The 22198-nt window shown below is 43.3% G+C and overlaps 1 protein-coding gene across 1 annotated transcript; it reads left to right on the top strand.

Moving 5' to 3' along the window:
- Nucleotides 1–279: 279 nt before the first annotated feature.
- HEBP1 (heme binding protein 1) lies at nucleotides 280–21634 on the top strand. Its single transcript, XM_033118494.1, has 4 exons — nucleotides 280–487; nucleotides 6737–6875; nucleotides 8533–8713; nucleotides 21080–21634. Exons 1-4 carry the CDS (start codon nucleotides 410–412, stop codon nucleotides 21249–21251), a joined length of 570 nt encoding a protein of 189 aa, XP_032974385.1. The 5' UTR covers nucleotides 280–409; the 3' UTR covers nucleotides 21252–21634.
- The last annotated feature ends 564 nt before the right edge of the window (nucleotides 21635–22198 follow it).

Below are 22198 nucleotides of genomic sequence, written 5' to 3'. Positions count from 1 at the left end.
AAAAGCACACGAGGAATCGGAAGGCTCCTAAGTTTGGAGCCCAGGTACTTGAGAGAGCCCGCGAGCGGTGAACAGAAATAGGGGTGAGGTGAGGTAGGAAGTCCTCCACCGCCGCTGCCTAAATCCTATACCAGGGACAGTCCTTTGGCAGGGCCCGCGGGGAGCCGCGTGGAGGCGGAGCGCGGCTCTTCCCGCCCCGGCCCCAGCGCACGCGCCCCGCCCCGGGCCCGCCCCTCCCAGCCAAGTTCCTCCGGGCGGAGCCGAAGGAGCCCCGCCCTCCCGCCCCCTTTCGCGCCGCCAGCGACAATTAGCCCCCGTTGTCACCGGTCGCCCCCGGTCGACCCCGGCTACCCCGGCTGCCCCAGCCGCCTTGCGTCTGCTGGTGCGTCCCTAGCGCCTCCGCGACATCATGTTGGGCATGATCAGGAACTCGCTGTTCGGGAGCGTAGAGACGTGGCCTTGGCAGATCCTGAGCAAAGGGGGCAAGGTAGGCCCGCAGGGCTGCCGAGGACCTGGAGGGGGGCTGCGCGCCCACCGTACTCTGATCGGGGCCGCAACGGGTTCAGAGGGCCTGATGTGACACGAATGTGCCCCGGATTGTGAGTTATGGCACCTGCCGTGGGCACTGCCCTCCAATGCCCAGCACTTGGACTGGGAAGGAGGGAAGAGGTCCGGTGCAGTGGGGCAAAGGGCTCTGCTGGAAGGAGGGGGCACAAAGGCGAGATTGATTGGCCAGGAGAATCCCAGCTTGGTGAGATGGACAGCGCCTGTTGAATGCATTTGTTCATTTACATATTTAGAAAATTCTGAACATTTGTTTGCTGATAGACTGGTTGTAGAAAGGACTGAAAAAGTGCTGTCCTTAAGAAACTCCCAACTGCTGGTGAACTGAGTATAAAAGAGCAGGATCTGTGCTGCTTAGAGGTAAATGTGCAGGGGGAGGGGCATAGGGGCTGGAACAATGCCTTCTGCCTGGGGGTGAGGATGGGCCTTCACAGTGGAAGTGTCCTCAGCTTCCACAGCGGGGGGGGGGGGGGGGCCCCAGGGATGTGGAGTGCACAGCAAAGGCCCAGAGCTGTAAGGTGGCTATTGGCCAATGGAACTTCCCGAGATGGGTGCCTAAAAGTCAGGATAAGTGAGGAGGGCATAACTGCTGCATTCCTCCCAGGTTGACGTCAGTGCTAACACAGGAAAACTGGACTGTCCCCTGAAAACAAGGAGTCTGCCACTGGATTATAATCTTGCCGACAGTTGCTTTGTGCATTTCCTGGTTGTATACTCAGCTTCCAACTCGGCGCCTCGTTTGTTAAAGGACTGTGTTGTCTGGGAGCCGAGTTCTGGTTACCTAGTCCAATGATGATCACACAAAAGCCCTCAACTGGACTCTGGGCCCTTCAAGCAACTATAGAAAGAGGCCGGTCACTACATCTGTGGTACCATGTTTCCCCGAAAACAAGACCTAGCCAGACCATCAGCTCTAATGTGTCTTTTGGAGCAAAAATTAACATAAAACCGGATCTTACATGATCTAAGACCAGGTCTTACATTATAGTAAAATAAGACCGGGTCTTATATTAATTTTTGCTCCAAAAGACATATTAGAGCTGATGGTCCAGCTAGGTCTTATTTTCGGGGAAACACGGTATCTGTTTCCTCAGCTATAGAATGAGCAGTTTACCCTGATCAAGGGTAACAACATGTTCAAATGCCTACAAGCTGCCAGGCAGATCAGGGAAATGAGTGAAGCTGGCTGTTTTAGACGACAAGGCAAGATGGGGACTGAGACAAATCAGAGAGAGAACTCGTCTACACAGGAACAGCTCCAGGCCGTGGGTGCCATGCAGTGATGTGACGAGGGTTGCCAGATTTGAAAGGCAATCCAGCAATCCAGAGTCTTTGTGTGAAATCTCTCAATTTAAAATTCATTCATTCAACAAGTAACTGTTGAGGACCATCTGTGTGCCAGGCACTCGTAGAGACAACTGGGATAAAGCAATGAACAAAACTGACAAAATTCTTATCCTCGTGGAGCTTACGCTTTAGTGGCTAATGAACAAATCAATAAGTCAAATAAATATATTATGTGTCAGATGATGATCGGTGCTGTGAAGAGAAGAGGAGGGAGGGATAGGGAGTGTTAAGATTGAGGCTGTGGTTTTGAATAGGGCAACTAGGTCGGTTTTAACTGTTGGCAACTGACTGCAAATGTGTGTAAACACCGCCGCGAGCCAAAGAACCTGTCCGTGGCCAGAGCTAGCCTGTGCACATGTCAGTCTGTGGATTTGGCCTCATGATCTCTGGGGACCCCATTGTCTCTAACATTTGAAGAGTCCGCTTATTACCAACAGCTCCCAGAGAGCTTTCCTTTCCTTAGTGGAATCCAGCTCACTTGGTCTTTGGGGGTTAACAGACCATTGCGAACGCAGACTGAGGGTCTGGGCTGGTCCACTGCCTGTTTGCCCTCAGATCCCTTCCTCTCCCACTTCCTGCTCTGCCCCCTGTGTCTCAGTGTGGAGTGGGGGCTAACCCCTGTCGCCTATTTCCCAAGCTCCAGTGTCCGCTGGCTCCCAGCAGGGTTCACCAGTGGGAGGCACTAGTTGGGAGATAGTAAGAGGACGGGAGGAAGGGAGGAAGGCAGAAGGCAGAGTATTTCTGCCTCTCATCGTCCCTGTCAGTCTCTAGCACCAGGAGCTTCTCTATGGCTCTGGCTCTTGCTAGACAGGCCACTCGGGTTCTAACTTCCACCAAGTGATCCAGGTATCTGAGCTCAGGTAGCAGATAATCCTTCCCTCTCCCTCTGCTAAGGCACTTACCTACCCTCTGGGTTGACTCACTATCCCCTCTTGGGCTTCTCAGCCCTTTCATTACCTGTGAAATCTAATTCCTTGAATAAAGCTGCCGCTGTTCAAAATACTCTAGTAGTCTGTTTCCGGTTAGACCCTTACTGATACAGTGTCACCTGCCACGGATTGGATGCCCCGAGGGATAAATGCAACCCTCTGACAAGCATCTTCCCTCAACAGTAGATGGGATATTGTTACCAGGCTGAAGCAAAGCGTTTAACCTGCACGAACCTCAGTTTCTGCAGCTCTAGAAGAGGTATAAAAATATCCTTCCTGTCTAATCCCAGAGTTACTATAAATATTACATTTTTGAAAAAACATGAAAATGCTGTGTGAACACACCCTACAAATGTAGTAATATCATTATGTCAGAACTCAGCTCCGTTCTTACTAGCTATGCAGTCACAGGCAACTTTCTTAACCTCTTTGAAGCCATTCATGAAAGAAAATAATAATTCATATCTTGTAAGATTGAAATTTAAATGGGATAAGCAATTGTAAGTTGTTCAGCAGTATACCCAGCCCTAGGTTGGGCACGATATCTGTTAGTTTACAGATAATTTTAAGTAAGTTACCTAACCCCTCAACCACTCTGAACCCTGAAATTCCTCAACTGTAAGTGAGAATGACAATGCCTATGTGACAATTAAATATTCAAAGATACTTGTATACCTTATGTGTGTGTGTGTGTGTGTGTGTGTGTACACACACACATAATTCAGGGTGTTATTATTTTGAAGAGCGCCTCTCCCTGAAATTATCTCTTAACCTAGAAAGAGCCTGGGTCAGAAACCATGGCCCACTCTCCTGGGCACATAGATGGCACATGTGTGCCCCTTGTAGCTCGGGTTTGGGCTCACCAGATGTTCAGGACTTGATTGCAGGCACCTGGGAGGGAAGCCCAGCCTGCTGTGGACCTTATCATGTGCCTTCTGCATTTCTTGGGGAGGGAGGAGGACACATAGCTCTCTGTGTTGGGTTGGGTGGGTCTTATGGATGCTCAGAGCAAGACTGATATTAATAACTGGCATTAATACAACGGGATTTGTGTCCAGCCTGTGCACATACTGGTTAGGACCTGACTGCCTGTGTTTGATCCTGGCTCTACCACTTGCCCACTGTAACTTGGACACGTTATTTAACCTCTTATGCTCCAGATTCATCTGAAAATGAAGATTAAAACACTGACTTTTTCATAGGGTTGTTGGAGGGACTGAATAAATGAATCCATGTAAAATGTTTAAAATAATACCTGACACCTAGGAAGCACTCAGGTTTATTATTATAATTATTGTTAATATTTTCATATAATAAGAAAGCTGGCTTCCACAATCAACATGCATACCCACTCAAGTGGTAAGGGAAAAAAACACTGACTTTGCAGAAGACCTTGCAAATCCCATAGCAAGAAGCATTCTTGCAAGATCTCTGTCTGGAACTTGAACTTGACCAGGGTTCCCACTGAATATTGTAAATTGGTGTTTGTGGCCACGGGCCAGAATCCTCATCTAGTAACTGACTGGGAGCATGAGCTAGCTGGACAGGGCAAAGGGGACCATTGTGTTACATGGAACAAGGAAACACTTAGAGACATTACATTTGAAAAATCAAATGTGTTGGGGCCGGCCTGGTGGCTCAGGTGGTTAGAGCTCCATGCTCCTAACTCCGAAGGTTGCCAGTTCAATTCCCACATGGGCCAGTGGGCTTTCAACCACAAGGTTGTCAGTTCAATCCCTCGAGTCCCACAAGGGATGGTCGACTTCGCCGCCTGCAACTAAGATTGAACACGGCACCTTGAGCTGAGCTGCCTCCGGGATGGCTCAGTTGGTTGGAGCACATCCTCTCAACCACAAGGTTGCCGGTTCGACTCCCACAAGGGATGGTGGGCTGCGCCCCTGCAACTAGCAACAGCTACTGGACCTGGAGCTGAGCTGCGCCCTCCACAACTAAGATTGAAAGGACAACAATTTGACTTGGAAAAAAAAAAAAAAGTCCCGGAAGTACACACTGTTCCCCAGTAAAGTCCTGTTCTCCTTCCCCAATAAAATCTTAAAAAAAAAAATCAAATCAGTTGTGTTAACTGTATTAACTTAGGTGCTTTATTTTCTGCAGAAATAGAGAGAACTCTGTTTAAATTCAGCTCCCTGGAGAACTAGACTAGTACTATAATTCTAGACTAGTACTAGAACTAGAACTATACTAGTACTATAATTTTGTACTATCCATCTCTCAAACCTAAATTCTCAGAAGTAGTAGGCATGATACTCCAAGGTCAAGGCCAATTTGCAACCTCTTGATTATTGGTCTGGTATAATTTCCCCTTTTCCATGTGAAGGGAAGTTCATGAAACTGGCCCTCAGGGTTTGCTTTCAGATTTCCCTGGCCCCTTTCTCACTATACTCCTTTAATTTTGTATTACAAAAACAATAGGTATTTTTGCCTATTAATATAAATATAAAATTAATATAAAATTATAATATTAAGTGTACTGTACTTTTCATACTATGCAGACCCACAGGCCTGCCCTCCTCCAACATTTCATTTTGTCCCCTTGGAAGTTGAGAATATTCCGTCTATAATGTCATAAGAAAGTTTATTTAACCAGCCTGGGGCAGACAGTTCCTCTATCATGTTTCTGTTTTTCATAATCATTAATAAGAGAAGCAGCTCCTTAGTCAATAAATAAGTATTCGTCATCTAACATAAAAAGCTGTGTAGTATAATTCCTGTCCACAAAGATTTTAGAGCAAACTCTTCTAGTGTTCTGTTTCCAGGGGTAGTAAAATCAATATAGACCAAGTTTTTCTACTTTTAGTGGAGAGAATAAAATTCACTCGAGTAAACAGGATAGAAAGAAAAGGCAAGTATATCAGAATGCATCTGTCCATAAGGGTAAAGTATTATCTTGTGAATCTTTGTTTCAATCACATGTATGTTCCTGATAGAACATGATGTAAAATGTATTTCTTGTTATGTATTGTGATTTTTAAAAAGTTTGAAAAACACTGCCTTACAATATGTTCAGAAATACAAAATTATGTCATTGAGATCTCAAATGCCAAAGAGGAGGGCGAGCAGAAGGAGAGCTGCATGGGTCTGTATGAGAAAGGACGATGACTTTAGGACAGAGATGCAACACAGAGTAATGATGAGGAGAAGGAGCACCGCCAGGGAGGAGGGATTGTGGGGAAGTGACAGTGGCACTGAGCTGTCAGGGGAGTGGGGGTCTGATTGAGTGATATGAGCTGGGGAAGAGGAATGGCGTCTGGGAGCACAGTGTGAACAGAACGATTCTGATTCTCCTTGAATTGCAGCCCTGCTACTGGAACGAGGCTAATCTCAGGGCCTTAGAGTTTCGTGGGATTGTTGTTGTATTTCTTTGTTTCCTCCTTTCCAATTTTTTCTGCTCTTTTTCTGGATCTCCTGTTATTCAGATGTTGGATCTCCTGGCTTGATCCCCTGGCTTTTTCTTTTCTATTTTCTACTTCTTTGCCTTTTTACTTGACTCTCTGGAAGATTTCCTTCAATTTTATCTTCACAACCTTTGTACTATTTTTTTTATTATTTCTGTCATATTTTTAATCTCCAAGAGCTCGGAACATTCTCTTTTTATAGCATTCTGGGGAGGTTCTGGGTGATTTTGGAGGGTGGTTATCTCTCTGAGAATAGTGGACATACAAAGTTTTTTCTGCTGTCTATACAGCTGTAAGAAATCCCAGAATCTATTTCTCATAGTCCTTCCTACTCAGGCCTGTCTCTTCCACCCTATCGCCATACCCAGGCTGGTTATAGAAAGTTCCTTAGCACTTTGTGCCTCTTGTAACTGGACTATTACTGCTTCTAGAAGAATACAGATTGCCATCTCTTAAGCATTATGTATTCCCGTTCTCTAGGAAGAAGTGTCCTATGAGGAGAGGAGCTGTGAAGGCGGGAAGTTTGCCACAGTGGAAGTGACAGATAAGCCTGTGGATGAGGCTCTGCGAGAAGCAATGCCCAAAGTCATGAAGTATGTGGGAGGCTCCAATGATAAGGGTGAGCATCCCTGAAGGATATGGCTCTGGTCTCAGAGGCGAGCCTTGCATGGTCTCATCAGTGGAAAACACAAGGGAGGGGCCACGAGGCCCTCGTCCTAACCTGTGTCAGTGGCATGTGAACTCACTGTGCTGCGTGGGCAAGGAAGCTCGGGGAGACCACATGACTTCAGCCCATCCTACTCTGGCTGTGTACAGGTTGGTGCAAAAGTCATTGCGGTTTTTGCAATTTTTAACCTTTTAAACCGCAATGACTTTTGCACCAAGCTAATAGCATCCCTGCTCAGTAACAGTGAGTTCATGCTTTTCTCCCAGCTGTGGAGACCTATGCTCTGTTTTTGGTTGTTGTTGTTTTGTTTTGTTTTTTATTTTGTTTTTGTTTTTTTCACCTTATTGTGTCTTTGAATGGGTGGACTGGGTGAAGTGTGCCCCCAGTAACCCAAACTACAGGGGGAAGGCCAGCCTCTGACGCAGGCTGGAAATCTCCAGACGCAGCCGCATTCTGTGGGGTACTGAGGCTTACTGAGCGATGAGTGTGGCGGCCCCCGGCTCCGTTCTGACGAATGATGGGCCTGAGAATTCTTAGACTGTCCCACTCCCAAAGGCTTGGCAGTCCGTACTGGCTGCCTCCCTATTTTTAAAACGATGGGCCTGAAGTTCCAGTGTACCTGTTACGTAGCATGTAAATTATATTTAAATATGCATTTAACGGTGAAGCTCTCTCATTTAGATTACACTTTTGGAGTCACTGCACACCCAAAATGGGTCAGAAAACAAGGTGAAAGAAGAAGTAATCATGTTTAATTTTTAGGATAGTTCTCAAGCTGATCATTTAGAAAGTTAGAAACTGGTATTAATCTTTGTACCATTTACTAGGACCAAAGTAATCAGGCTTCGGACAATAAGTCGACCAGTAGGAGGTCAAGAAGAAATCTTTTCCTTCTTAACACTGTCATTACATTTTTTTAGAAGAAAATAGGTGTAAAAATTGTAAAATTCATTAAAGAAAATCTTGAAAGTAACATAACATCACCCCTCATCCATCTTTTCTAGTACAACTGTTTTCTCTTAATGTGTTTCTTTAGGGCTTTTTAATAGACTTTCTAAATGTAATCATAGTGTTTGTGCAATTGTATATCCTGCTTCTGTTACTTATTTCATAACTATTTTCCACTGTTGCTAAATAGTCTTCTTCTGCATAATTATTCCTAGCTACTTTATATTGAATCATGTGCCTATAATTTACTCAGACATATTCCTATTGAGAGTCTATTTATATGGCTCCCAGTTTCTCACAATTATAAATTATAAATTATAAATTATAAATTATGCTGCAATGAATATCCTATTACTTATAGCCTTTTCTGTATTTTGGATGTTTCCTTAAAATTGATGTTTAGATAGGAAATCATTAAATACTGATATATGTAATGGTCTTGATATATGTGTATATTCGAATCACTACACTCCTACCCCAATATTTATAAACTGAAGGTGTTTTGTGTGTCTGACTATATATTTTTAATGCCTCAAATATTTATTATTAATTTCATCAACAAAAAATATTGTCTTGGAAGAAGAGTGAGACTTCTTTCTACAGGCCTGAGCAACTTCTGTCTCTCACACCCACCTCACTCTATGGGTTTTCCTGTTTTCAGGAATTGGGATGGGGATGACAGTTCCTATTTCCTTTGCCGTGTTCCCCGATGAAGATGGCGCCCTACAGAAGAAACTGAAAGTCTGGTTCCGGATTCCAAACCAGTTTCAGAGCAACCCGCCAGTTCCCAGTGACGACAGTGTTAAGATTGAAGAGAGGGAAAGCATCACTGTCTATTCCATGTAAGGAGACCATTCTTTAGGCATCTAAGGGTAAAGCTTGGTTTCCATAACCACTCCTTGAATCATCTGCAGTGAGCATTTGCATTAAATTTATTTTTTTTCAGTTCTCTTGAGATGTAATTGACATATAACATTGTATTAGTTTAAGGCGTATAACATATTGCTTTGATATATGTATATATTATGAAATGATTACCACAGTAAGTTTAGTTAGCACCCATCACCTGACAAAGTTACAAAAATTGTTTTTTTGAGATGAGAACTTGTAAGGTCTACTCTCATAGTAACTTTCAAATATTCAATACAGTATTGTTAACTGTAGTCACCTTGCTGTACACTACGTTCCCAGAACTACTTTGTCTTGTAGCTGGAAGTTTGTACCTTTTGACCACCACCCACTTTTCCCACCGCCCACCTCTGGCAACTACCAATCTGTTCTCTGTATCTACGAGTTCATTTTTTCAATTCCACATGTAAGTGAGATCATACAGTATTTGCCTCTCTCTCTCTCTGGCTCATTTCACTTAACATGATGCCCTCAAGGTCCATCCATGTTGTTGCAATGGCAAGATTTCCTTTTTTATGGCTGAATAATATTCCATTTTATATATATATATATATATATATATATATATATATATATATATGTATATATATCTCACATCATCTTATCTATTCATCTGTACATGGACTTTTAGGTTGTTTCCACATCTTGGCTATTGTAAATAATGCTGCAATGAACTGTGATTTTATTTCTACTGGATATATAGTGAGAAGTGGAATTGCTGGATCATACAGTAGTTCTATTTTTAATTTTCTGAGGAACTTGCATACTGTTTTCCATAGTGACTGCACCAATTTATATTCCTATCAACAGTGCACAAGTGTTCCCTTTTCTCCACATCCTTCCCAACACTTGTTATTTTTATCGTTTTGCTAATAGTCATTCTAACAGGTGTGAGATGATATCTCACTGTGGCTTTGATTTGCATTTCCCTGATGATTAGTGATGTTGAGCAGCTTTTCATGTACCTGTTGGTCATTTGTATGTCTTTTTTGGGAAAATGTCTATTCAGGTCCTCTGCCCAATTTTAATTGGATTGTTTGGCCTTCTTGCTATTGAGTGATGTGACTTCTTTATATATTTGAATATTAACCCCTTATTACATTTGCAAATATTAAACCCTTATCAGACTTGCCCCTTATCAGTTTAACCCTTTAGCAGATATGCAAATATTTCCTCCAATTTAGTAGGTTGCCTTTTCATTTTGTTGATGGTTTCCTTTGCTGTGCAGAAGCTTTTTAGTTTGATGTAGTCCCACTTGTTTATTTTTGCTTCCGTTTGCTTTGTTTTTGGCGTCAAATACAAAAAATTATTGCCAAGACTGATGTCAAGGAGCTTATCACGTATATTTTCTCCTAGGAATTTTATGGTTTCAGGTCTTACGTTCAAGTCTTTAATCCATTTTGAGTTGATTTTGTGTATGGTGTAAGACAGGGGTCCACTTTTAATCTTTTGCATGTAGCTATCCAGTTTTCCCATCACCACTTATTTAAGAGATTATCCTTTCCCTATTGTATATCCTTGACTTCTTTGTTGTAAATTAGTTGACCATAGACACATGGATTTGTAACTGGATTCTATTCTGTTTCATTGATCTGTGTATCTATTTTTATGCTAATAACACACTGTTTTGATTACAATAGCTTTGTAATATTATTTGAAATCAGGAACTGTGATGCCTCCAGCTTTGTTCTTCTTTCTCAAGATTTCCTTAGCTATTCGGGGCCTTTTATGGTTTCAAACAAATTTTAAGATTTTAAGATTGTTTTTCTATTTCTGTGAAAAATTCAGTTGGAGTTGTGATAGGGATTGGATGATTCTGTAGATTTCTTTGGGTAGTATGGACATTTTAACAATATTAATTTTTCTAATCCATGAGCATGGATTATCTTTCCATTTATTTGTGTCTTCTTCAATTTCTTTCATTAATGTCTTACAGTTTCCAAGGTACAGATCTTTCACCTAGGAAAGATCTCCTTGGTTAAATTTATTCCTAGGTATTTTATTCTTTTTAATGCAATTGTAAATGGGATTGTTTTCTTACTTTCGCTTTCTAAATTTATATTGTTGATTAAGAAATACTGAGTCCTGACAATTTCTCACTTCAGTTTCTTCAGCCTACAGCACACAAACATTTGCATTGTATCTGAATATATGCATTTGTCAGTTGACAAATTGACTTGGATATAGAAAATGTCCCCTCAGCTTAAGCCAAACACTTACATTAGCCACAGCACGGTTCTGGAAGACTTAGAGAAAAGCGAAGTCAAACTGTAGTTTGGGGTCCTAAATACCTGAGAAGCATAAAGGGCTTACACATGTTTACCTCGCACTCCCCCCCATGAATGCCAGAAGGGCAGGGAGCATTTGCCGGTGCTGGACTGCCACCTCTTAGTTGTTCATGGCCTGTGGTCTGTTGAGCAGAGCACATATGCATCCTGTTATCATTCTAGTCCTATTGCTAGGGCCTCGTTTGTGGTCATGTTCCCTCGATTGTAGAGAGTAACAGGTACAAGTGGTTGCATGTTTTTATTCTTTGGGCCCCTCAGAAACCAAGTCTCTTCTAGATAATCAGTGACTCCCCACTTGTTAACATCCTACTGTGTGATGGGCACCAACCTACCTTGCAGGATTTTTGTTAAAGAGTATGTTTCAGTGTTTACTAAGATACTTTTTATGTGATAGGTAGGAGTTTAGTTCAGCTCTGGAACAACCTCATGAAAAATAAATATACAAATAATCCTGCACTGGACAATTTTTTTCCACTCCTAGGGACCTCTGAACTTAGATATATTTGCCTGCCTTGCTCCAACTCTATGCCTGAGAATGCAGCTTTCTCTGGCGCGAACACCTGCTGATAAGGTGAGCTTGGAGGCTCTGGGCAGTCCTAGGCCAGATGATCCAGGGGCCCCAGAAGGCAGTGAGTGTACGGCAGCTGGACAGCGAGGAGTGGAAAGACTGCAAATCTCCTACTCTCGTCCTCATTCAGACTTTCCAGCCTTCACTGCAGAAGCTGCGGAGAAAGCAAACTCTAATTAAAGACTATGTTTTCCCAGGGCAGGGACTAGGATGGGGAAGCAAGGTGACTGTGGTGCAAAATTTAAGGAGACACTCACTCTCACATGTGTCCAAGTGTAGGATTGGAACTGAGAGTCAGCGCCTCCTTAAATCTTGCATCCTAGGTGTCAGCTGTCTCACCTAGTTCCTGCTCCATCTTTTCCATTCTCTTACTGGTGTCTTGGGAGGCAGCCTGGTGTAATATAATGAGCAAGTATATTTTAGTTTGAATCCCAAGAGGATGCTTCGGAAGTTACTCAGCCACTTTAAGACTTAATTTCCCCATCTGTTAAGTGCTGATAATATAACCTACCTTGCAGGATTTTTGTTAAAGAGTATGTTTCAGTGTTTACTAAGGTACTATTTATACATGTCTTAATGTTTATGACCTGTAGTAGGTTTCAGTAATAATTCTTTCCCTTTGCCCCTTCTTATTTCATAAGGAATAAGGTGTTGACGTGATTAAATTAGTTCACATAAGACTTCAAGCAGACGGAGCTTCTAATCATTTGTATTACCAGACCCAGGATACTGAGTTGGTACAATTTTTTCCCATTTGTTTTTAACTTTTGAGGATGGAAATTTTCCAGCTTATAACAAAATAGCGAGACTAAGATAATGAAACCCTATGTTCCCATTACTCACCTTCAATAATAATGAACTCAAGACCAATTTTGTGTCATGTGTTCCCTCACAACTGCCATCGAGCCCCTATCCTGGATTAGTTGTAGGTGAATTACAGATATTATATTATTTCATTGCTAAATATTTCAGTGTGACTACTGAAGACTTTTTAAATACGTAATCATAATACTAGCTTCTTACTCCTACTAAATTTTAACAGCAATTCATTAATGTTATAATATAAAACATCCAGTGTCCAGATTTCTTCCATTATCTCATAATTTGTTTTTACAGTTTGTTTGAATCTGGATCCAAAGAAGTTCCATCCACTAATATATGTTGGCACATCCTTTGAGATTTTATTAATCCGTAGCTTTCCTCACCACCACACCTTTTTCCTTTGTTTTCTTGCTACTTATGGGTCATTTGTCCTATTGTTTCCCACAGTCTGAATTTTTTCTGATGGCCTTTCTGTGGCTTTGCAACATGTTCCTCTGCCCCCTGGACTGCCTGTAAATTAGTAGTTGGAACCAGAAACATGACCAGATTCAGGTTTGAGGGTTTTGTGCAACGATATTTCCTAGCTGGTGTTGTATGCTTCCATCGGGGGCGTGTCACGTCTGCCTGCCTCTGTTTCTGTGATGTTAGTGACCATAGATCGCGCTCACCTAGATGCCTCGTTTCATTAGAGGTTGTAAAAGGATAATGTCCTCTGTTTTTCCTTCTTCATTTATTAGCTGGAATATTTTGATAAAGAGAAACTTCCCCTCATCTGTTATCTGGTTCCACCTGAGATACAGTCGTAGAGAAAAACCAAAATACCTTCTCTTTGGCTTGATACCTTCTGATTATTAATCAGTTTTCAGAATAATGATTTCATTTTATAACACCCTCCAAAGGTGACGTAGTATTGATCTCTTGTTTGTTTGTTTGTTTTTATATGCAAGCAGGATTTATTAGTGATACGTTCTCAGGGAAGAGAATGGGCTTAGCCAAGGGGGGGGGGAGAGGGGGTAAAGGGAAGAGGGGGAGGGAGAGAGAGAGAGAGAAAGGGGGAGAGAGCGAGGGCCAGAGAGCACGAGGGCCAGAGAGAGAGAGAGAGAGTGATCTCTGTTTTTTTGAGTATCAATATAAACATCTGAATCTAAACATAATTGGCACATTTTGGTTCTTTGTAGTTACTATTCTTATTGATGCTCAAATTGTCCCATCTTTGGCTAATTGGAGCCCTTTCAAGTTGGTTTCTTAGTCTTTTTGACATGACTCTAGTAGTCTACAGTTGCTTTCTTGCTTTCTGGTATGTTTCAAGCATATCTTGACATTTCTCACTCTATAGCTGGAATTAGACATTTCTCTAAGGAACGCTGGTTTCTTACGGTGGAAAAGGGTATCTACTAAAAGGTGCTATCAAAGCCAGGTCTGTGGAATTTTTCTTTTAATTCTCTGAAATCTAAACAGATGAAAATGACAAATATAGTGTCCAGATTGGCTCAGTGAATTTTTTTTTAACCTGAAGTATGGTCCTAAATTAGCATATTCCTCAACTAGCCACTTGGTGTCACTATACAGTCAAATGTGCATTTAAAAGTACCTCACTGTGGAAGACAGCGTGAATGAGGTGGAAGGCAAAAGCACTTTTCCAGTAGTGCATTAGATGAGAACATTAATTCTAAAAGGACAGTCTTGCATTCTTAATTCAGTCTTTCTTTTCCGTGACCCTGTGAAGGATGTCCACAAAGGAATTATACATTTATTCACAGTATTAATTACAAGTGTTTTTTTTAAATGAATAGAAGGCTACAAGAAAATAACACTAGCAGCATATTTTTCATTTTCACAAGAGATGGTAGAATTATCCTCACACTTAGGTGAGTGGCCACAGTCCAGTACCCTGTCCTCCTTCTGTGTTCTATAAAGACCACTTAGGTTAGAGCCCAGCCTTGTCTGCGCAGTTCAACACTGGCTTCTCAATGGAGACCAACAGCAGGGAAGATCTGATGGTTTTAAAGAAATTTTCACAGTTTGAATGAAATGTCTGGGTATAAAGGAAAGAGTTGTGAACACTCACTTCACTGTTAGAGCAACCTATGCTCCTATGCTCAGTCCTAGCTCTACTACTTAATGGCTAGAACCTCTGGCTTGTTATTGAGCTTCTCTGTGCCTCAGTTTCCTCATCTTTAAGATGGGGGTAAGATTACTGAGCCCATAGGTTGTTGTGAGGATGAAATACGAGATCTGTAAATGCCTACACAACGCTAAACGTGAGACACACACTCAGTAAATGTCCTCTACTTCTTGACTTCACCTCCCTCTGAGAATTAGATAAAGTTTTCTTAGTATTAACAACGAAAAGCTTAAGTTACTACAGATACACTTGAGTCCAAGCCTCAAGTCTAATAAGTTTTATAACTTATTTCTAAGCGTTAGTTTTCTCATCTTTTAACGTGTTGTTGTGAGGGTCCAGGATCTTGAGCCATGCCTTCTCTGCACGTCTCCTTTTTTGATCTCTTCCCTAAAGATCTTGGTCCCCTCCGATAGCTTTAACTGTCACCCTTACATCAGCAACTCTACAACCTGACCTCTGTCCTGCTCCCTTGAATGTCTTATCATTCATCAGATTCATCATGAACACTAAAGTGAGGGCATTTACACATTCTTTCATACAAAAAAAAATCACATATTCATTTTTCACTTACTCTGTACCAGAAATTGTTTTAGGTGCTGGAAATATAGCAGGGACCGAGCAAAGTGCCTGTTCCTTAAAGTGGGAGAAACATCCGAGTGGGGGAAATACACAAAACCCAAATGTCTCAAGATATTTCAGGACTACGTTGTTCCAGAGATAAGGACTGGTGTCTGTGGATTGAAATTATAGGGAAGCATATGTCTACTCAAAAACAAAAATATTCTGGCATAAGGTGTATAATAGTAAAATAGACAGATGATGAGGTAATGAAAAGTCCTTGCCCTGGAGAAATCCAAGTACCATCTGGACAGACGTTTGACAGTTATGCTATGTAATGTTTGTACTAAGTGGGAAGTTCGGTTCGATTTGACAAGTGTTTATTGAGTACCTCTGATATGTAAGCCACCTCACCTCTATGAGCCCTGCCAATGATAAGATTCTCTCTCTAAATCCTGATTATCACCTTTCATTTCCCCCCACCACTGGTCAGGTGTCCCACCAGTCTTGTACGAAGTGGAAGGGGCTTCAGTCACTGTTTCTGAGTGTATGAGCCTATGTCAGCAGGGCTAGAGCTGCGTTTTCTCACAAACACCAGCCTTAACATTTCTAGCTGGCGGCGGGGCACGGAACTCAGAGTTCTTCCCCCAATCTGATCCTCTGTGTTCCCTCTCTTACCAAAGGTCCCCTCCATCTCCTACCCACCCTGTTCAAATGTCATCCTGACTCCTTCACCTTCCACATCTAATTAGTGGCCAAGTCCTAGGCACCTCCTAGCTGCCCTTTCCCTTCTATCTGCAGTGCCACAGGTCTTCATCACCGCTCACCTGAACGACTGTCGTAGGCTCCTGACTGTTTCTAGTTCTTCCACCTCTGCCCCTTCTGCCCCAACAAAAAGTTGTCCTTTTGTCACAGCCAGCCCGAAAGCACAGGACCAATCATAGTACTTCCCCTGCTGCTCAGCTCTGGTTGTGGGCCTCGGCCTGTCTCTGATCTAGGCACACATCAGGGCTGGGACCAAAGTCCAAGCCAGTAATAAAATGCTCCTTGCCCATGAGTTAGCGGGATGGGTAAACTTTGTGGTGGGTCCCCAAATGCTTACCCAGGCAGTGAATGAAACCCAGTAGAAAATGCCCTGCCATGGCAGTTACTGCCTTCCACAACATAGCCCGTTCCCCTGTCCACCTGATCTTGGAGCATCTCACCCCCACCTCCCAATGGCACCCCCCAAGACACATACAGCATCCACTTCCATACCTCCACTCACACTCACTCAGCCCCTCTCAAGCCCCCTCCCTAGTCTCTGCTTGCTGGAAACTCTGGGAGGACAGGAATCTTTGTCATATTATTCATTGCCCGCAACAAGAAGAGATGCTCAATAAATAATTGCTTAATAGCACGTCCTCCATAATGCCTTCCCTTCGTGTTCTAAGTCAGAACCAATCATTCCCTATTGCCCACCCCCAGAGCATTCTGTTTGTACCTTTTACCTGCATTCTAGTACCTTCCTCCCGGTATCACCTTTCTGTGTCTTTCTGTCCTGACCACTACCCTCACAAGTGTAGAAAGACGTCTTTATCATTTTTACTGCTCTGAGGTATCTGGCTTGTGTTCTGTGCACAGTGATGCTCAACTCAGTAAGCATGGTTCAACCTGATGGAGGGAAGTGCCTTCCGGTGTTAAGCCTCTTTCCTCCTGACAGGGGATGGTCCTGGTCTTACACTTCTCTAGCCTCGCACTGAGCTACATACATAGCAGACTCTGCACAAATCTGTGTTGACTTGTTGATTGTTCAAGTTGGGTGCTCAGACTCACAGTCATTCCATTTCTTTTCTTTCCTCCCTGCCTGCCTGAACCACGCACTCCCCGAAAGATAACACGTTACGGGCCCCCTTGGACCAAAACCTCTGTTAACTTGCTTCACTGATGCCTGCGTCATCCCCCACCCACAACTCTTCCAGCCCTTTTTAGTGAGTCCCCTTTGTATTCTGGAATCCAAGGCAAGTTTGTCCTTCCTTGGTTCCCATGGTTACCAAAAATCTTTGTTAGGAATGCTGAGCTCTGACGTTGGGTGAGAGAAAACACAGTGCCCCGGAGGAGAGATTCTTTGAAGATGGAGACTTAGAAACTTGTTAACAGGCTCACAAAAATAATGTATAGACTTCATGTTTATTTCCTTTGAGAAGCTCAAGGCACGCTTTAAGAGCATTCCTTAACTCGCACTCACACGTGCTCGTGAATTTGGAAAGCTGTGGGCACTAGGTTGTTATCCTCCGGGTCCAGCTTGGAAGCTGAGGCGGGGAAGAATGAGGCAGCTTGTCCCAGAACACAAGCGAGGCAGCCAAAGCTGGGCTTCCTTCATATATCAGGGTGACGTGCCGGGTAGGGTTTGGTCTTCTGGCTTGTTTGTGCAGTCACGTGATTGGGTGAGGGCAAGTTGGTTAGACTGGCAGGAGGGAGAACACATGTGTCTGTTCCATAGCCCACCCAGTTTTGCTTGTTTTCTAGGAGAAGGCGTCCCTGATGAAGCAATAGGGAAATTTTTATATTCATTACCAGCATCTCAGTCAGCCTGGGAATACAAACAGTTGGGGTTTTTTTTTCCAATCATGAATCCCAGAATGATGACATTCTCTGTATCGCTGTTGATCTCCTTGTACTTCTCAGACAGCTCCTTCTGAGGATCCTTTGCCAACTCCTCCTCCTCCCTGACTACTTGGAGACTAGGATACCCACAAGCAGTCTACTGATTGATTCTCTGTTTACTCACCATCTATGGCTGGTCTCCTTCTTTGTCACAATTATAGCCAGCACCTACTGTGTTTCCCCGAATATAAGACCTAGCCAGACCATCCGCTCTAATGCATCTTTTGGAGCAAAAATTAATATAAGACCCCCAAAATTAATATATATTATATTATGTATTATATTAGACCGGGTCTTATATTAAAATAAGACCAGGTATTATATTAATTTTTGCTCCAAAAGACACATTAGAGCTGATTGTATAGCTAGGTCTTATTTTCGGTGAAACATGGTAAAGTTGATGGTCCTGCTAGGTCTTATTTTCAGAGAAACACAGTATTCATTGATGACTCCCCAATTTCTGTCGTTAGACTGATCTCTTTCCCAAATCGGTAAATCTGACTTTAATCCTTTCCCAAGTCTAAGATTTTCACAGTGCCGACACACACTTAGGCACACAATATTGTTGCATGGATGTGTTTCATAGAGGCAACCTTATATCAGCATGCCCCAAACCAAATTATTAACCTTCCCCACTCCTCCTGTTCAAAGTGACTCTTCAGCCCAGGACCCCTAATCTGGCTAGTGGCATCAGTCCATCCGGAGGCTTCACTGGGAGCCCTGGAGAACCCCAAATCTCCCTCTCCCCAGCCTTCCCTCCATATCCAGCCACCTCTCAATTTTGCCTTTGTCCAGGCCTTCGTTATCTCACACTTGGCTGGTCCTGGCCTCCAGTGACTCCATTTTCCCCATCGTGCCACTGCCACCAGAGGTATCTCTTCAAAATACAATCTGATCATGTCAGTCCCTTACTTTAAAACCCCTTCATAAGTCCATCTAGGATCAGGTTCAAAGTCCTTAGTGAGGCATTCAAGGCCCTTTGCAATAAAGCTCCAATCAATCCATTTTTCCTGTTTAAATTCCCACCACTGTCCCCTTACTATGTGTCTCAGGTGTTTATATGAGTGCGTGAACATGGGGGCAAACAGAATTAAGTACTATCTCCTTTAGGTCTATCATCCTGCAGATAGTAACTTTTATCGTTTATCCCAGAATTGTTCATTAGCCCCGTCCCAAGTAACCTAATATGAGTCAGGCACTGTGTTATGTGCTCAGGGTACACCAGCAGGCAAAAAGTGGCAAAGATCCCTGCCCTCATGGAGCCTATATTCTACCGGGGAACCCAGATCAGAAACAATGAACACAATAGCTAAAGAAAAAGTAGATCAAAGGAAGAAGAAAGGGAAAGGGGAGAGGGTTTGTAAGACTAAACAGGGTTTTGAGATTAGACCTAATTGAGAAGGTGAGATTGCTAATTGAGCCAGCTATTCATTATTAGGCTCTCTTCCTTTGCTCATGACACTACGTTAGATTACCACCATGCCCCTCACCTCAGGAGTCAGGGAATTGAATGGCTAATCTGAAGCAACTGTGAAATAATAATAACAGCTACTATCTCATCATATAAGTTTACTATATGTGAGGCACGCCAGGCTGAGCAGTTTGCAGTTTTTTCTCCTTTAATCTTTACGACAGCCTTCTGAGACTGATGCTATCGTCCCTGTTTAACAGATGAAGGACCTGGAGATTAGAGAAATTAAAACGTTTGGCAAAGCCCAGGAAGTGGCAGAGGTAGGCGCTGAGCACACAACTGGACATCTTGCCTTCGACTGATGAATGAAGATAGAGGAGAACCACTCCTTCACATGTTTCCAAAAACCAGTAGCTTAAAGAGCCACCATCATCCATTTTCACAAGAGAGCAATTTAGTATCACAGCATGAGAGGGGCTACTGAGAGCTCTCAATACCTACTCAAGCATCCAGCATCTCATTCTTTTCAGACAGGTGGCTTGCAGTCTGCAGACATGCTTTGGAAATAATTCCAGTGCCTGGGAGGCTTTTATTGCCAGAAAAATGCTTCCTTAATGTTCATCCTCTGTCTCCTAACCCAGTTTCCTCTCGTTGGAGCCTCAGTGAAGCTAGAGCTCAACTTTTCTTCATCGGCCTTATAATTTTTCTTCGATATATTTGAAGAGCCAAGTCTCCTCTATTCCAAATCGGTCTCAGCTCTGTCCATAGTCTGTGGCTGTTGTCTAGACATTATAATAACCAATCTCTTAAAGATGAAATCCTGGGTGTTTTCACGTCAATAACCCTGTAATCAACGTGCTGAATGCTTGTCGAGCATGACTAACCACTTATAAAAGAGCAAAGCGTGAGTCAGAGAACCCCACCAAAAATAATGCATCTGGCCTAATCTTGGCCTGATGCAGATTCAGACTTCTGAGTCATAAAGCTCATTAGAAATGGGAATGTATTTGACTCTAATAAAGATTTTAGTGCAACACGGATTTAGAGTGGTATATTTAGAGTAGGCCACAGGATGAATTTTGGAGCGTAGGCAGATGACGTAAGGGGAGAATAATAATCTTGAAAAGAGAGGCCTTATTGCTTCCTTGTCACCCCCCTTCTGCCATCAGGAGAAAAGCCTGATTTAGGAAAAGTCTCTTTACTTACTAGAAAAGGAAGGCTTTCATGATTGGAGCAGGAGAAGGGATTTGTCAGAAGTGATTTCTTTATTTGGGCCATGCTTAAAGGTTTCGTACGGCCCTCCCAGGGCTTCCTCGGGTCCCTGCCTTTGGTCGCTCTGTTTTTGAACAAAACTGCTCCTTGTCACTGCTCTGATGTGCTCACCCATTAGAACTGCTGTGCTGTGGGATAAAAGTTAGCTGCAGCTCCACCCTGACTTCCCTTTGTCTTTCCTCCTTCCCCCACTACAGAGAGAAAGGCAAAGAAGAGTAGTTGGGGCAGTAGAGGGAGCTGGAGAAAGGGTGAAGCCGTGGCCTTGGGAAAGGACAGCCTGCCATCTCCGGGAAATTTCAGAGAGGAAATCTCCCATGTAGTGTGAGAGACTAATATATTTCAGGCTCTGCAGTCGAGTTTCTCACGTCCATTGTTGCATGTAATGCTCATAACAACCTTGGAAGAAAAAGGAAACGTTTCAGTTTTACAAATGAGGATCTGAGGCTCAAAGAGGTCAAATCTGCCTGTCTAGCAGTGACAGATCCACAATCTTCCCACTATAGCATGCTTGTCATCATAAGCGTGGTGAGTGACTTCTCTTTGGAACGAGCCTCCCTCTCTCGGAGACCATGTCCTTTCTTAACCAGCCCCTTGCTCTTGTATCCTCAGGCAGTTTGGGGGTTATGCCAAGGAAGCCGACTACATAGCTCAAGCCACCCAGCTGCGCACAGCCCTGGAGGGCACCGTCACCTACCGGAGTGACATCTACTTCTGCACTGGGTATGACCCTCCCATGAAGCCCTACGGACGTCGCAATGAGATCTGGCTGGTGAAGATATGAGTTATTCACTGAGCCAGCACTTCTGGGGTGTACACAACTGCAACTCCGGCTGCGCCAACTTTCCTTCAAAGCCAGTTACTGCCAGTTTTCTGAAATCAGCATGTTCTGTAAAACAAGGCTCTGTTTCTCATGCTGGGAAATAATACAGCCAAGATAGTCAGTACCCCTCTCATTGATCTGGAACATTCTGTGGTAGACCAGAAAACCCCCAGAAGCATTTTTCCCAGCTATCTGGGCCTCGAAAAATGGGTTTTTAAAAATTATTGAATCTGTAACTTTTGTTCTTGAAGGAGAAATGTGATTTGTGTGTGATCTTTCGTCTCTGATTCTTATAAGAGCTTTGTCTAAAAAGAACCCAAAAATAAAGGTCTTTGACTGACACAGCTGAGACAAATCCTAAGTATAATTATTTCAAGGTTCTACAGTCCTGTAGGGAATGTAGTTATGAGTACCAGTGAGGGTGTTTACTGTGGCAGGAATCCTATACTTGAACTTCCAAAGGCCTTCAGAATGTAAACCCAAGATCCTGAGGCAGAAGGACACGCATAATGCATTTGGATGTCTTGAAATCATAGACATTTCCCCTGACTGTATTGTACTGATTCCATGACAATCGTTGAAAGGGTTCTAGAAGCCACAAGAGTAGCCAGAGGGGAAAAATCATCACACTCTGGTAACACAACCCTGGAGGCGGTAGATTTCCCCAGAGGATTTATTTGGGGTAATGAGATGAGATTAGAAAAAGCTGGGCTCCAGTTTCATTAACTGCAGAAGATAGAAATGAAAGAAACGTGCATTTTGGTCTGTGGAGAAGGAAAGGGGACCTGAGGTGGTGAGGGAGAAGTCAGGAAAGTCGCTGAGCTAGAACAAAATGCATGGGTGAGCCAGTGAGAAGGGAAGGGCCGGGGGGGTCGCAGGGCAGTTCCAGGGCGTATCAGGGCCCCACC

Source organism: Rhinolophus ferrumequinum, chromosome 10 (assembly GCF_004115265.2).
Source record: "Rhinolophus ferrumequinum isolate MPI-CBG mRhiFer1 chromosome 10, mRhiFer1_v1.p, whole genome shotgun sequence".
Lineage (NCBI taxonomy): Eukaryota > Metazoa > Chordata > Mammalia > Chiroptera > Rhinolophidae > Rhinolophus > Rhinolophus ferrumequinum.
Note: the sequence above shows the minus strand (reverse complement) of the source record. Positions and strands in the feature narration are given on the sequence as shown.